The sequence below is a fragment of the Vombatus ursinus genome, unplaced genomic scaffold (assembly GCF_900497805.2).
Source record: "Vombatus ursinus unplaced genomic scaffold, bare-nosed wombat genome assembly UNPS02014959.1, whole genome shotgun sequence".
In the NCBI taxonomy this organism is placed as follows: Eukaryota; Metazoa; Chordata; class Mammalia; order Diprotodontia; family Vombatidae; genus Vombatus; species Vombatus ursinus.
Genome location: NW_020954737.1, coordinates 1186766 through 1201480, shown reverse-complemented (window position 1 = coordinate 1201480; position 14715 = coordinate 1186766). Strand labels below are relative to the sequence as shown.

General features: G+C 37.6%; 1 protein-coding gene and 1 long non-coding RNA gene across 5 annotated transcripts in view; one reads left to right on the top strand and one right to left on the bottom strand.

Moving 5' to 3' along the window:
* STXBP5L (syntaxin binding protein 5 like) overlaps positions 1-14715 on the bottom strand; it is a 407770-nt gene that overhangs the window by 22267 nt on the left and 370788 nt on the right. For both annotated transcript variants that reach the window (XM_027845316.1, XM_027845317.1), the window contains 2 exons: positions 13338-13508; positions 11233-11472 (listed from right to left, as the gene is read on the bottom strand). In XM_027845316.1, coding sequence (XP_027701117.1) covers positions 11233-11472; positions 13338-13508 — 411 coding nt within the window. The remainder of the gene's footprint in view (positions 1-11232; positions 11473-13337; positions 13509-14715) is intronic.
* LOC114030483 overlaps positions 1-14715 on the top strand; it is an 88963-nt gene that overhangs the window by 17821 nt on the left and 56427 nt on the right. For all 3 annotated transcript variants that reach the window (XR_003567614.1, XR_003567613.1, XR_003567612.1), the window contains exon 2: positions 13357-13522. This is a non-coding gene — a long non-coding RNA (uncharacterized LOC114030483). The remainder of the gene's footprint in view (positions 1-13356; positions 13523-14715) is intronic.

Genomic DNA, 14715 nt, shown 5'->3' with positions numbered 1-14715 from the left:
AAGTAAATGATCTTTGAATAATCGTGGAGGATGGAAGAGGTGCTACAGGACCAGAGACAATTACATGTGCTGACTTTCAAAATCTAGAAGCTGCCATGTGGTAGAGTGGATAAAGCACAGGGCCTGGAGTCAGGAAGACCTAAGTTCAAATTCAGCTTCATACACTTACTAGCTGTGTAACCCTGGGCAAGTCACATAACCTCTGTCTGCCTCAGTTTTGTAAACTGTAGAATGGAGATAATAGTTGCACCTACCTTCCAGGGTTGTTGTGAGGATCAAATGAGATAATATTTGTAAAGTGCTTAGTGACACATAGTAAATACTTTGTGCTTATTCTCTTCCTTTCTCCTCCCCTCATTCCTCAACGAACAGAAGAAGTCATCTAACTATAGGCTGGTGAGCTTGCCTCTGACTTCTACCAAAATTCTAGAAAAGAAATGGTTTGTAAACATTTAGAAAGAAAAGTGGTGATCATTAAAAGTCAGCATGGCCTACATGTTAGGGCAGAGGGAGAGCTGTTGGTAGTCATTTTTATGCTTGGGGTAGCAGTGGTGACAATACAGAAGATGCTATAGCCAAGGGTGCAGTGGTCCTGGGAGAGGGGTGGCCCATCTTCACCACCCTGTGGATTAAGAAGGGAAGGTGGACTTCAAGAGTAGAGTACCATGGAGACGTTGGTATTGGTGGCCTGGGGGTGACTGTGCAACAAGTCAGCTTAGGGTTTTGGAGGACTGCAAGTCAAAGTTTAAGGATGCTGGTCACTACAGGGAGGCTGTGTACCCTCCTGCATGGGGGAGAGGGAAGGTCCGATGCACTTCTTCTGGAGAAGGGACCACATCCCATCACTCCTTCAATATTTAGCACCTTGGAGAAAAGCCCTATTCATTTTACACTATTTGCAGATCTGGTCATAGGTACTAGGTGTAAGGAAAATTTTCTTAAAATTAGAGCTGTCCTAAAAGCTGGACAGGCTTTTTCAGGAGGTGATTTATTTCTCTTCACAGAAGTTGGATGACCACTTGTTAGGAACATTGTCAGAGAGATCACTGTTTGGGTATAGATGGACCCCTGAGATCTGTTCTAACTCTGAAAATTGATGACCGTGAGACTCTCAGCTGTCCTCTCCTTTCCATTCCCACTGTGACCCCACTCTATAGGTTTACATTACCACCCACCCTGACTATTGTCATAGCCTCCTAATAGGTCTTCCCACCTTTTTGGGAAGACACCTTCCCACCTTCCCTCTCTTGTTCGTTCAATACATTCTGGGCATCTCTGCCAGAATAATCTTCCTTTGTAGAGATATGGGTTATATCATTCTTAATTATGTCAACATCTAATTACAATCGACATGTAGCTCTTTAAAGTTTACAGAACACTTTACATGCATTTTCTTACGTAAGCCTCACAGTAGCCCTGTGAGACAGATACAGCAAGTGTTGTGATTCTCATTTTTATAGGAAATTGAGGCTCAGAGAGATTGAGTGACTTACCCAGATAATAAGCATCAGAAATGTGAACCAAACACAGATTTTCCTGATTCCAAGTTTAGTGCTCCATGTGTCTCTCTGCTCAAGTATGATTCTTTTCAAAAATCTTTTGTATTGCTGCATAAAGTTCAAATTCTTTTTCCTGGTATTTGAGGCCCTGCACAATCTGGCACCAGCTTCCCTCTTCACCTTTACATTATTCCCATCTACAATCTATCCTCCTGCCAACTGGATTACTCTCTTTCCTCTAAACACACATCTCTCTCCATATCTGTGCTCAAGTCATTCCTGCTTTCCCTGGTTGTCTGGTTGAATTTTTACCCCATCTTTGAAAGTCCAATTCAAATCTTATTCCATGAAAATTTCTCAGATCCCCTGTTGGTAACAACCTTGTCACCCTGGGTCTTGCACTTTGTTTAGCACCTCTCTAATGTACTTAACTGCATGTGACACTTTTTTGTGTACCTGTGATATTCCCTGACTAGACTGTAAACTCCACAAGTGAGGGACCACATCTGAACTGATCATTATATCTTTCCTAGTAACTGGAGCATGGAGCTGGGCCCAAAGCAGATACTTAATAAATATTTGTTGAACTGAATTTGTTGAAAAGACCTTCTGGGCTGCAAAATTTGATGACTATCTTTCATAGCCATTATCATTCATAACGGCTATTGCAGCTTGTTGCTGGGTACAGTTATTGGCTGATTGACATTAACTGGTTTAAAAATGAGAGTAATACTAGAGAAATAGTGATTTATTTTCTTAAAAAAACAAAACAAAACCCAAACCCAAAACCAAAATCCAACCCCCAAAACAAAACAAATCCCAAACAAGAAACTGATTGGCAAAATACCCTTGGTCTGTCATAAGCTATATATCCTACTCTACCTCTGTTAAGGGATTTAGCTATGAAGAAGACCTAGTTCTTTTGTATTTTCATAGTTATCAGTTCGCTTTGAAATTTGAATTAGCTTTGATCCAGTAATCCTAGATAGCTGAATGGCTTTAAGCACTATGATAAAGAGCCAACTCTAATTAATACTCCCATAGGCAGAACATTTCATTTTCAGCAACTTCATTTCTCCCCTACTGATCAGTTACATTCTTTCAAGTAAAAATTCTTGTTAAATGGTCTCTTTGAGGCCTGTTGGGGATATACAAATGGGGGTAGGGTGGGGAAAAATAGCAGAAAATTTCAAGCATAAATGTTAAAGCCTGCTTGTTAAAAGTAAGTGGACACCTCCCCTCACTCCTTTATTAAGTATGGAATATTCCATACATTTTCAGATTTTTTCAATGTATTAATCAGCTTTGTTAAATTTTTTTTTCTTTTTCACTTTTTATTTTTTCTTAAAAAATTGTTTGGCTCTATGGAAGTACAAAGAGGGTAGAGATACAATAGGAAACTTGGGTGATATAAAAACAAAAGATATTAATAAAATTTATTTAAAAAAACAAGTAAATGGAAGACTTCTTAACCATTATTCATAGCTCTTCAACTGCTCTTATCAAGCTTTTGGAGGCTTGTCTTTGAAAGGGATTTTAACTATTGATAACTATGAAGCCTAATAAGGAAGAATTACATTTTTGGTTATAATAGCTGCTCACAACACTATAAAATGATTCTCTTTCCCCCATTCCCCCTTATTGCTATTTTAGTGGTAAAATATCTGCAAAAAGGAGGCAAATTATTGGCAAAATATGCTAGAGATTTAACATAGCTTTACACCAATAAATGAGGAATCACTATTCATAATCAGAGTATTTAGCCCACTTTTAAATATACACATTTTGTTTGTTTGCATTGCAATTTGGTTACCCAACTTTTCCTTCAACCAAAACTACCTCTTTAAAGCTACCAATGATCTCTTACTTGCCAAATCTAATGAGCTTTTCTTAATCCTCATCCTTAATGACCTCTCTGCAGCCTTTGATATTGTTTATCACCTTCTCTTCCTGGAGATTTTCTTCCCTGAGTTTTTAGTGACATTGCTCCCTCCTGGTTCTCCACTTTTCTGACCAATGTCTCCTCCATCTCCTTTGCTAGTTCTTTATCTCACTCACTTGCCCACTCACTTCAGGTGTCCCCCAAGGCTCTATCCTGGCTGTCTTCTCTTTTCCCTCTATACTCTCTCACTTGGCGATCATATCAGGTTCCATGGCTTCAGTCACCATCTTGATGCAGATAATTCCCAGATCTCCACATCTAGCTTATAGCCTCTCTCCTGTGCTTGAGTGAGTCCCACCATTACATTGTGATTTCCTTGAAAGCAAGGACTGATTTCTGCCTAGCACATAGCATGTGTTTGATAAAAGCTTGTTAACTTGACTTATCTTTCCCTTTCCCAAATCCTTCCCTCTTCCCAACTCTTGTCCAGTGCATCACCATGCTCCCAGGCACAGAGGCTCAAAACCTGGGATTCTTCCTTGACTCTCCACTTTCACTCACTCAACATATCCAAAGCCACTGCCAAATCTTATTTCTACCTTCACAACATTTCTCATATATATCCCCTTTTCTTCACATTTACAGCCTTATTTCAAATAATTCAAATCCTTATAGTCTTTTGCCTCCACTATTACAATAACTTTATAACTAATCTTGTCCATCCTCTGCTCAGCTGCCAAGGCAATTTTCCTAAAATGTAAGTCTAACTAGTTTACCCTCACTGCTGTTCAGTGATATATTGTCTCTATTACGTCCAGCATCAAATATAAAGTCTTCTAGTATTTAAAATCTCATACCCAGGCCCCTTCCTATATTTTTAGACACTTTCCTTTCTTCTGTGAATTCTACCATCCAGCAACATTGGCTAACTGGCAGTTTCTTGAATGTGACACTCTATCTACTATTATTATGCCTTTGTACCAGCTCTTCTCTGTTCCTAGAACGCTCTTCCTCCTCCCCCCCCCCCCCCAGTTTGTCTGGCTTTCTTTAAGATTAAGGTCAAATCTTACCTCCTGCAGGAGTCCTTTCCTGTGCCTTCTGGCTCCTATTGCCTTCCTGTCTCAGATTGCTTTCTATCTTCTCTGTATGTATCTTCTATGCACTTAGTTATTCATATGTTGTCTCCCCCATCAGAATGTAAGTTCCTTGAGATCAGAAACTTTTTTTTGGCTTTTATTTTTATCCCCAGCACTCAACACAGTGCCTGGCACATAGTAAGCATTTAATAAATGTTGCTAAATGAATTTTCTTTAATTTCTTATAGTCTTTTTTTTGCATCCTGTTAACTTTATGTATTTCTTTTTAAAGTTTTATCTGTCCCCCACCCCACAAGGAACCCTCCCCATCTTTATTGTTATCAGGGATTAATAATATGTGTGAAGTATATTGTCCAAGTTTCACAATTAAGTGCCCTGTATATTGCAGATGCTTAATATATGCTTGTTGAATTGAATAATTGCAGTACTCTTCAGGGCACAGGAAAGTTACTTAAGTTAAAGAAAAAAATTATCTTTCTCAATTTCATTATGAGCAGTACCATAACTGTGTCTACAAAAACCCCCGTTAAAATACGGATATCCTCAAAAGGGGTACTATATTAGCCCATTCCATTAGTACAGATTAGTTTATCTTTTTCTTAGCAGAATGCAGGACAGTGAGTAAATGGAATACAGGAAAGACAACACAATGTAGAAATAGAAAAGGCCCAAAGCTTGGGAACCACAAAATCAAGAGAAGGTAATAATAATAATAATGATAATAATAATAATAATAATAACAACAATAATAATATAGGTCATGCTTATATAACAATTTATAGTTTACCAAACACTTTCCTCAAAAAATTCCTGATATGGAATGGCAGCACAAGCATTACTATTAGCTCCATTTTCTAGGTGAGGACACTGAAGCTAAGAGAAGGTCAATGACTGGCTCCAAGTTACACAAAGCCAGAACTCAAATTCAGATCTTCTAACTCTAGGTCCAATGTTCTTTTTACTACATTGAATGAAGGACCTTAAGAAGTTAGGAGACAACATGAAAATATTGGGTACGTGGAAGGAATCTTCACGAAGAAATGAGATTTACAAAACACTTTACATAGAGAATCTCATTTGATCTTCACACAGCCCTGTGGGGAATATGCTATTATTATTATTATCATTCCTATTTTGTAGATGAGGAAACTGAGGCTCAGGGAGGCTGTGATTTTCCCAGCGTCATGCAGTAAAAATTTGAGGCAGAATTTAACTTGCATTGCTGTATCTTTTCCTCATCTTTCCTCAGCTTGCCTCTTTGCTGTTCATTTCTGTAAACTGATTCTTCTGTAAAGAGAGCTAAAGGAGCCAAAAGGAGCTCCCCATATGCCACTCTCCAAAAGGACTTAAATGGTTTCTTTCCAAGGATTGAGGCCTGGGGATACCAAGCATGTCTCCACAAAACACAATTTCATTAGGGAGAAATAATTAAAGCTGTCATTAATATGATCTCATGGCCTCAGCAATAGTACCACAAAATTTCCTCTACCCTAACAGATTTCATGAAATAAAATGTAGTTGGAAAAGAACTCCCAACACAATTTGGTAGAATTTCACTTTTTATTGAGAACCTATAGAAAAGCAGCTCACATAAGCAGACAACTTCCAAGTCAATATAGACATCTCCCTAATGTCTCTCTTGAGTCCTACTTTTCCACTTGCCTGAAGGACATCTCCTCTGACATCCCATTGGCATCTAGAAATCAGAATGTCTACAACTGAACTCATCTTCCCCACAAAACCTGCCTCACTTTCTAACTTTATTATTGCTTTAAATGGCACCATCATTCACATGAGATCAAAACCAAATGGATCTTTGTATTTTCTCTGTCTCTCAACCCTCCATATCCCTACCATTCAATTCAAGCACATGCCTGACCAGGGCACTTCTCAAGGCCTTTCAGTGTCTGGCTATTGACTATAAGATAAAATCTAAAGTCTGTAACCTTGCACTTAAGACACTTCCCAATCTGGGTCTACTCCTCCTTTTCAGTCTTATTTCACACTATTTCCTTTCATGCGCTCTCCCTTCTTTTCTGATTTCATCTCATACTCCTCACCTCATGCATTCACACAGGCTGGTCTCCATACCTGGAATGCATTTATATCACATCTTTGCCTGTTGAACCTCTTTAGGGACTAGGTTAGGTGCCACAAACCCTATGAAGCTTTCTCTGTGGCCCCAGCGGAGAGCGATCTCTCCTCACTCTGATTTCTAGTAACATTCTGTCCTCCTCACATCTTTCTTGTAGCATATTACTTGTGAACATATCTTGTCTTCCCTATTAGAGAATCATGGAATTTAAAGTTGGAAGAAGGGATCTTAATCATCATCTAAATCTTCTCATTCAAAAGATGAGGAAACCAAGGCCCAAAAGAAAGAAATAACTTGCTCAAAGACATACAGATGAGCTGAGATTTGTAATCAGATCTTCTGCTTCAAAAGCCAGGGCTCCTTTCCCTGCACAATACTCCCCATTTACCCTGAAATTTAATGAATATTTATATTCATTTTGGGGAGAGGAAAAGCTTATTACAGACCAGCAGCCTTGGGGTATAGAAGGGAATTGATAATAATCTTTATAGAGAAGGTGGCATTTGAATTGGGCCAATAGAAGAGATCAGGGAAGGATTCATGAAAGAAGAGTTTCTGAGTTGAGTTTTAAAGACTAGGTAGGGAGCAAATTATGGGCAATGAGAAAAGTGTGGCAAAGGCATATAGGTAACAAAACTATGTGTATTCTAGGGACAGAGTAGTCTGGTTTGGCTCCAGCATAGAACACAAGGAGGGAAGTAACATTAGATAAGGTTGGAAAGGTAGGATGACTCCAGATTGGGTCAGAGTTTGAATTCATTTTTAAACTACTTGTTAGCAGACAATGTGATGTTTTTCATCTTTATATCCACAATGCCTACTTCTGGTGTCCTGCATATTGTATATGCTTAGTAAGTCTGGGATCAATTGAATGTGCTTAACTCTGCCTGGTGAGACTCGTAGAGGGATTGAGTTTCTATAGCTCAGAGTCCTTTTCCAAGGAAGAGGAAGGATGTAGTCATGTTCTATATGTGCCTTTACTCTTTGGGATGTCAAAGACAAATCAAAAAGTCCTGCCGCTGAACTCTTCAGGCCCTTTTTCTTCACTCTACATAGATTGATAAAATCAAGGAAGAGGTTTTTCAAACTCAAAGTTCTTGGTTAACATCACAGTAAAACTATATTAAGTAATTGAGTCTTTCCAGCCTGTTGAATTATACCATATTTTGTCCATCATTATCAACACCATACATTCTAAGGGCCTGCCTATGTTAGTTTTCTTTCTTGTTTAATGTATTAAAAAAACATTTATTCACTTTTGGGATTAGGCCACAAAATACTTTTATCCAATTTATTGCCACTTGGAAGGTAACAACCTTTAGAAATTTCACTTTTAAGTTGCCTATACTTTTACTTCATTCTTCAGTACCCCTGTTTTCATAGGGTAACCTGTAGCATATAACCTGTTCTTACTTCAAATTATGTCCTATATCAAAGACATCTGCATCCTGAAATTAACCATCCCTCCCAATCTTTCCATTTCTATTTCCTTGGAGGAGCTATGAGAAAACAGGCACAATAATGAATTGCTGCTGGAGCGGTTGTTGGTCCAACCATTCTGAAAAGCAATTTGGAGCTATGCCCCAAAGGCTATTAGACTTTGCACACTCTTTGACCCAGCAATACCACTACTAGGTTTATACCTCAGAGATCAAAGAAAGAGGAAAAGGACCCACATTTACAAAAATATTTATGGCAACTTTTTGTAGTAGCAAAAATTGGAAACTAAAGGGATGCTCATCAATTGGGAAATGGCTGAACAAGTTATGGCATATGTATATGATAGAATACTATTGTGCTGTAAGAAATGATGAAGGGGAGGGTTTTAGAAAAACCTGGGAAGACTGATGTAGAGTGAAGTGAGCAGAACCAGGAGAACAATTTAAACAGCAAAATCAATATTGTAAAGATAATCAACTTTGAAATACTTAGGAACTCTGATCAACACAATGACTGACCACAAATCCAAAGGACTCATGATGAAACATGAGCTCCATCTCTAGATAGAGAACTGATGGTTTTAGAGTACAGATTTAAGTTTATCTTTTTTCTCCTTTCCTTCCTTCCTTCCTTTTTTCCTTCCTTCATTCCTTCCTCCCTCCCTCCCTCCCTTCCTTCCTTCCTCCTTTCTTCCTTACTGGACATTGCTAATGCAGGACTTTGTTTTGCAGAACTATACATATTTGTAATGGACTTTGTTTTTCTTGCCTTCTCAATGAGTGGTAGAAGGGCAAAGGAAAGGAGAGAATTTGGAGTGAAAATAAACTACAATTAATATGATAAAAAATAAACAAATTCTAGAATTCACTGAATTGTTGTTTTAAAAATTGGGTCTGTGATTTATTAGGTTAGTGACTGTGGCAAATCTCTTCCCCTCTCTAGGCCTGTTTCCTGGACTAGATATTTTCTGGGGTCTCTTCCAGCTCTAAATTCTAAATTCCTATGAATTTTCTCATATTATTTCACGTCTAAGTTTTGTCTTCTCAATGCTGTTTTATATTTTCTTCACATTTCCTATGTTGCTTAGCATAGTACGAAGGAAGGTGGAGGCAGCCAACACATGCCATTTTAAAATTAAAATACTTTAATGCTGTTGGACGGCATTCATCCCAAGGTCTTACTGAGGGAGATGCTATCTTGGTGTCTTAGATGGCAGGAACCACATTGAGGCTTGGTAACACCAGAGGTTTCCGTAACAAGACAGATTAATTCCTGTGAGGTCTCTTATGAATCTGGATGCCAGAAATTAGGGATTTACTCTGAAACTGCTTACAAAACACTGAAACTGTAGTCAAATATAATCTGATGGATGCTGAATATAGACCAGACTAAAACAGAAAGAGCCAATATGCATTCAGAAATGGATCAGAAGAATAGATTCACTTAGAACTGGTTTTATTCAATAATATGAGTTTCAATGATTTCCTTTTGAGGAAGTGAGTTTATTAAGCAGAATCTCTAAGCTACCAGTTTGACAGCAAATGGGACAGAGAACCTCCTATGCTCTACCTCTTCTGCAACTATAAATAGGTATTTGGCATTTGGAATAGCAGTTCCAAATCACAATCCAGGCTGGCTCTGGCTCTAAGTGACAACCTAGGTATAATGAGGTTCTAGCTCTGATGGATAGTCATATGTACAAGAAAAGCCTCTATAAACAATTAAGGATCCAATTACAGGATATAGGACCGACTAGTAACAAGGACTGTTGGGATTCGGAGGACAATGCCTCTTCCTTTTAGTACCTAGCTCAATTCCGTTCCTGAAACTTGTCCCCATGCTTAGCCTATATGTAGGTCTTAGGGTCTAATTCTGTTTTCCAAAGTGAAAACGGAATCTCTATCTTTTCTTTTTTTTTCTTTTTTTTTTCTATCTTTTTTTTTCTTTTTGGTGAAGCAATCGGGGTTAAGTGACTTGCCCACAGTCAAGTGTCTGAGGCCAGATTTGAGCTCAGATCCTCCTGACTCCAGGGCGGGAGCTCTATCCACTGTGCCACCTAGCTGCCCCTTATCTATAATATCTTCCATGATGACATGTGTGCTTAATTTTTAAAAAAACAATAATGCTTTAGTTCAAAGGAGAAACTCTAGAGGTTAGCATTTTTTGAACAAAAAGGATGAGAAGATAGTATCAGGGCTTTCTGGTTAGGGAAATATTTGGAGGAGGTGGGGTCTTCTGGGTCTTCTCAAGTTGACACTTATTCTACCAACATATAGGACCATCTCCCTCTATAAGAACTGATTCCCTCATATAGAAACCATTCCCTCATATAGAAACCAGATTTTTCTATATCTTTAAAATATATGCCTGACCCAATTTACTAATGCTATCCTCTTATCATTATTGTGTGTGTGTGTGTGTGTGTGTGTGTGTGTGTGTGTGTATTTAAGAGGAGAGTTAGTAATAAAAAATAAACCAGAAAATCCCCACAGGAGAACAATAAGAAATACACTCATTCCTTCCTCAGAAGAGAAACTACATTTTTTTAGGAAGAAAGAAATTAAGAGGAGCTAAATAGGAAGAGAATAAAACTTATGACTTCACAGTGATATTCAGAGGCCTGCAATAGATTCTCTCAGAACCTGAAAGGCAATTCTATCTTCTTTCACTATACTGATAAGAAGGAACTGAGGGAAAAAGAATAAGGAAGATTGCAAAGCATCCCTGAGGGACAAGCCTGGAAGATTCTAAAAAATCTGGGAAGTCACCCTAGCTCAGGAAGCTCCAAGCTTCAGAGTTCCAGCTTCTTCTGGGACGGCCTAAAGCACCCATAGGTGGTGATCTGGCATGGAGCTTTGGAGAAATGTTTTATTTTATTTAAGTAATCATTTTTCTAGCCCTCTAAATAACGGATATCATTGCTTTAAGACCATTTCCAGAGTTTTCCAGCAACTTGTTTGCTAGAGTATATTGATGTCAGCAATTTCATGGTGCAGTATCATCTAAATCAACATGGCAATGTAAGCAAAGGGAGAAATGTTGCAATACAATGCATCTTGTGATGCTGGAGGATATCTAGAATGATCTTAATGCTATTTCCCATTGTACAGATAACTTGACACTCATCATCATTGCCTAAAATTTTACAGGTTACATTTTACAGGTTAGCATCACTAAATCAGAAAAATAAGTAAAGGCAGAAGGAATAATGCTTCTTACCACTTGGAGATACCAGGACTGGCTCTGTATACCTTTGTTCATCTGTTGAAGGCAGGTTAAAGGAGATCATTAACACCATACCCAGACTAGTTCCAACCCACAGACACGGGGAGATTGTCGTGTCATTTTTCCGTGCAAAGGATTCCATGAAGTACAAAGCTGTAATTGCTTCCTTAGCCTCTTTGTCAATGCTGGAGACACTAGAACTTCTAGAACGATTATAGGAGTTTTCTCGGCTTTCTATGTAGATTTAGAAAATAAACACATTAAGTGTTAATGCATTTCTGTTGTAAGGCATAAAAATATATAACTTTAATTATGAGTGAAAAGTAGAACTTTTATAATATAACATTAGGGATTTTCTACTTCAACCCATTTATTTTATATGTAAAAAATCTGAGGCCCATGGAGATGAGGTGACTTGCCCATGGTTGTGGAGTCCCTGGTCTTACAGCTAGTTGGCAGTGGATTCAGTATCAAAACCCATGTCTCTTCAATCGTACTTTACAAATGAACTGAAATAATGTCTATGTCTTTGCATATTATTAATGTTTGTATCCTTCATAACACCTAACTGTATTTGCACATGATGGGTGCTTAAATGTTGAGCGAATCTATTTAAGTGACAGCAGTATAGACTTGTATGAATTCACATAAAGTGAGTAGAATGAGAACTACTTATATGATGACAACAACATTGTAAAGGAAAACAATTTTGAAAGGCTTTAAAACTCTGTATTGTCTGCAAAGATAATGATATAATAAATTATAATTTCAGAAGAGAAATAATGAAACATGTCTAGCCTCTTTTTGAAGAGGAGTGCAGAGAGAGACTTGTAAGTACAGAATGAGACTTCCATTTCCTCACACATGGCCATTACAACATAACTTTGTTTTGCTCAACTATACTTTTGTTATAAGAGACGGATTTTATTTGGGTTGGTGGTGGTGGTGATGGTAATGACGGTGATAAAAAATGTAAGAGATTAAGGAAGAGTGTTAATGATCACAGAGGAGATTAGGTTGTTTCCACTCTGAGGGGGACAGAAAATCAGGGCAATGATGGCACCACCATATTAAATTTAATGTATATTAAAAATAATAAACAATATGTAATCAATTCATGGCTTCATGTATAATCTTTATTTTATATATTTCTTTGTGATTTTCTATTTCATTATAAATAAAATAAAGGTAGGATCTTTCTGAAGAGAAACAGGATGGTATCTACTTCATTTTATTCTGATTTCAAACCCTTTGGCACTCTACCAGAAGTATCAAATTTGCAGCCTTCAAAACTCCCAAATGTAGCTAGAACCAGATTAAAATGTAATTGAGGAATGTTTAACAAAATAAGTAAAAATACAATACAACACACATAGTGTTAATTTTTGTTTTTTTTTAAGTCAATATGTGGCCCACAAGGATTTGTTTCGATTTGAGTTTGACACTACTGCTCAACACAACCAGACATATAGGTAAAAAAGGATAGATATCCTATGGTTAGGATCCCAATCAATAACAATGGAATAAAGCAATGTGAAGTTGAGATCAACACCTTCCCTTTGACTTAGAGAACAGCCTGGGGCATCAGATGGTTAAGTGACCTCCCCAGGGTCACACAGTTAGTATATGTCACAGGCAAAACTTCAACCCAGGTTTTTTTTGACTCTGAGGCCAGCTCGCTACTGTGCTTTCCTGCCTCTCACTTGTAAAACTTATATCACAGGACTGTTGTAAGGAAAGCTTTTTATAATATATAAAGTTCTATGAAAATGTAAGCTATAATTATTATCATCATTATTTTTATTACCATAGCACAGACATAAGCCTGGATAGCTTAGCAAATGATACACTAATTTTTAAGTGACCGAGGCAGATTTAGTTATATACCTGGGGCAAGGAGGAAGATTTAAGGGAGCTCACTTAGGGTATGGACCTATGCAGGAACCAACTATGCCCTAGGATGGTACTATTGGTTCCCTCTAAATTTCAGCACTTTGGAGCAAAGCCCGTCATTTTGCCCTAGTTGTGGCTCTGGATTAAGCCTAGGTATGTGCTAGAAAAACATTTGCATTTCCACCAAATTCTTATCTATAACTTACCTTCTGTTGTGACTGGTAGAGAAACCTCCATGCAAGCAGCTGACTGTGCCTTTCGGAATGGTGGTCGTCCAGGACCCCAGCGATTCACTTTTGAAACATCAGCACTAGAAAGACGTTTTCCAGAACTGCAACTCTGAGAAGTAGGACTGGTGCAGTGTCCATTTACATGATCTGTAACAAGAATGGTAAGTTGGATGCTCACAACAAGCATCAGGGAAACATAATTTAACTACCACTATGGAATATTAACATGAGCAGAAAGACTATTTCTGAGGAGATTAGGAGTATGAGGGTGTCCCATAAAAAAATTAAATGAAGAGAAACACCATGACAATATGCTTTCTGCATAGAACATCACTTTACTTAACCATCCAAAAATTACTAAATCCTTGTCTTTTCAAGATTTGGTTAAAATTCAGTATGTCATAAGCAAATTAATAAACCATTAATATTACAATACACAATGTGTGTACTAAACTTTAATTTTAGCCTAGACTCTTTTATATTCTACTACCACACTGTGATGCAACATTTATAATTAAACGCATAAATATTCTCTAGAAATAGAAAATTAAAATATATTTGTTCCTGTGGTAATAGGAGTCACCAATGTTAATGATAAAATACCTAGCTAGAACTAAGTATTAGCACTCAATTCTGTTTTGATGTAACTTTAAATGTGTAAAGATTCATGAAAACTGTGTTCCCTTTTTTTCTCAGGTATAACAAATCCTTTATCTGGCTTTTAAAATTAGTTGATTATAGGTTTCTGACTTCACAGAATATGTACTGTCCATTATAGACTTTGGAAAACATTTTAAATTGAAATCCATTGGTTTCTTAAAGTGAGCCTGAAGTTCAAAGGCCATGCTCTATACGAGTATACCCCATTCATTCAAAGGGATAACAACATGAAATGCCTGGTATAATGGAAAGAATGAGGGATTTGTTGTCAAAGAACTTGGCTTTGAATTTCAGTTCTGCCGCTTGACGTTGGCCAACTGGCTTAATCTCACTGTGCTTTTATTTCCTCATCTTAAAATTCAGGAATGATTGGAATACATCATCTCCAGGGACCCTTTCCCAGTTCTCAATCTATGTTCCTAAGAAAAAGAACTTATGAGAACTTTTTAAAAAGAAAAATTTGGAGGGGACAGCTAGGTGGCACAGTGGATAGAGCACTGGTCCTAGAGTCAGGAGGACCTGAGTTCAAATCTGACCTCAGACATTTAACACTTACTAGCTCTGTGACGTTGGGCAAGTCATTTAACCCCAATAGCCTCCCCTCCCCCCCGACTCAAAAAAAAAAAGACAAAAAGAAAAATCAGAGAGAAAATAAACTAGTATCATAAGGATTCTTTCTTAAAAGTCCTTCATT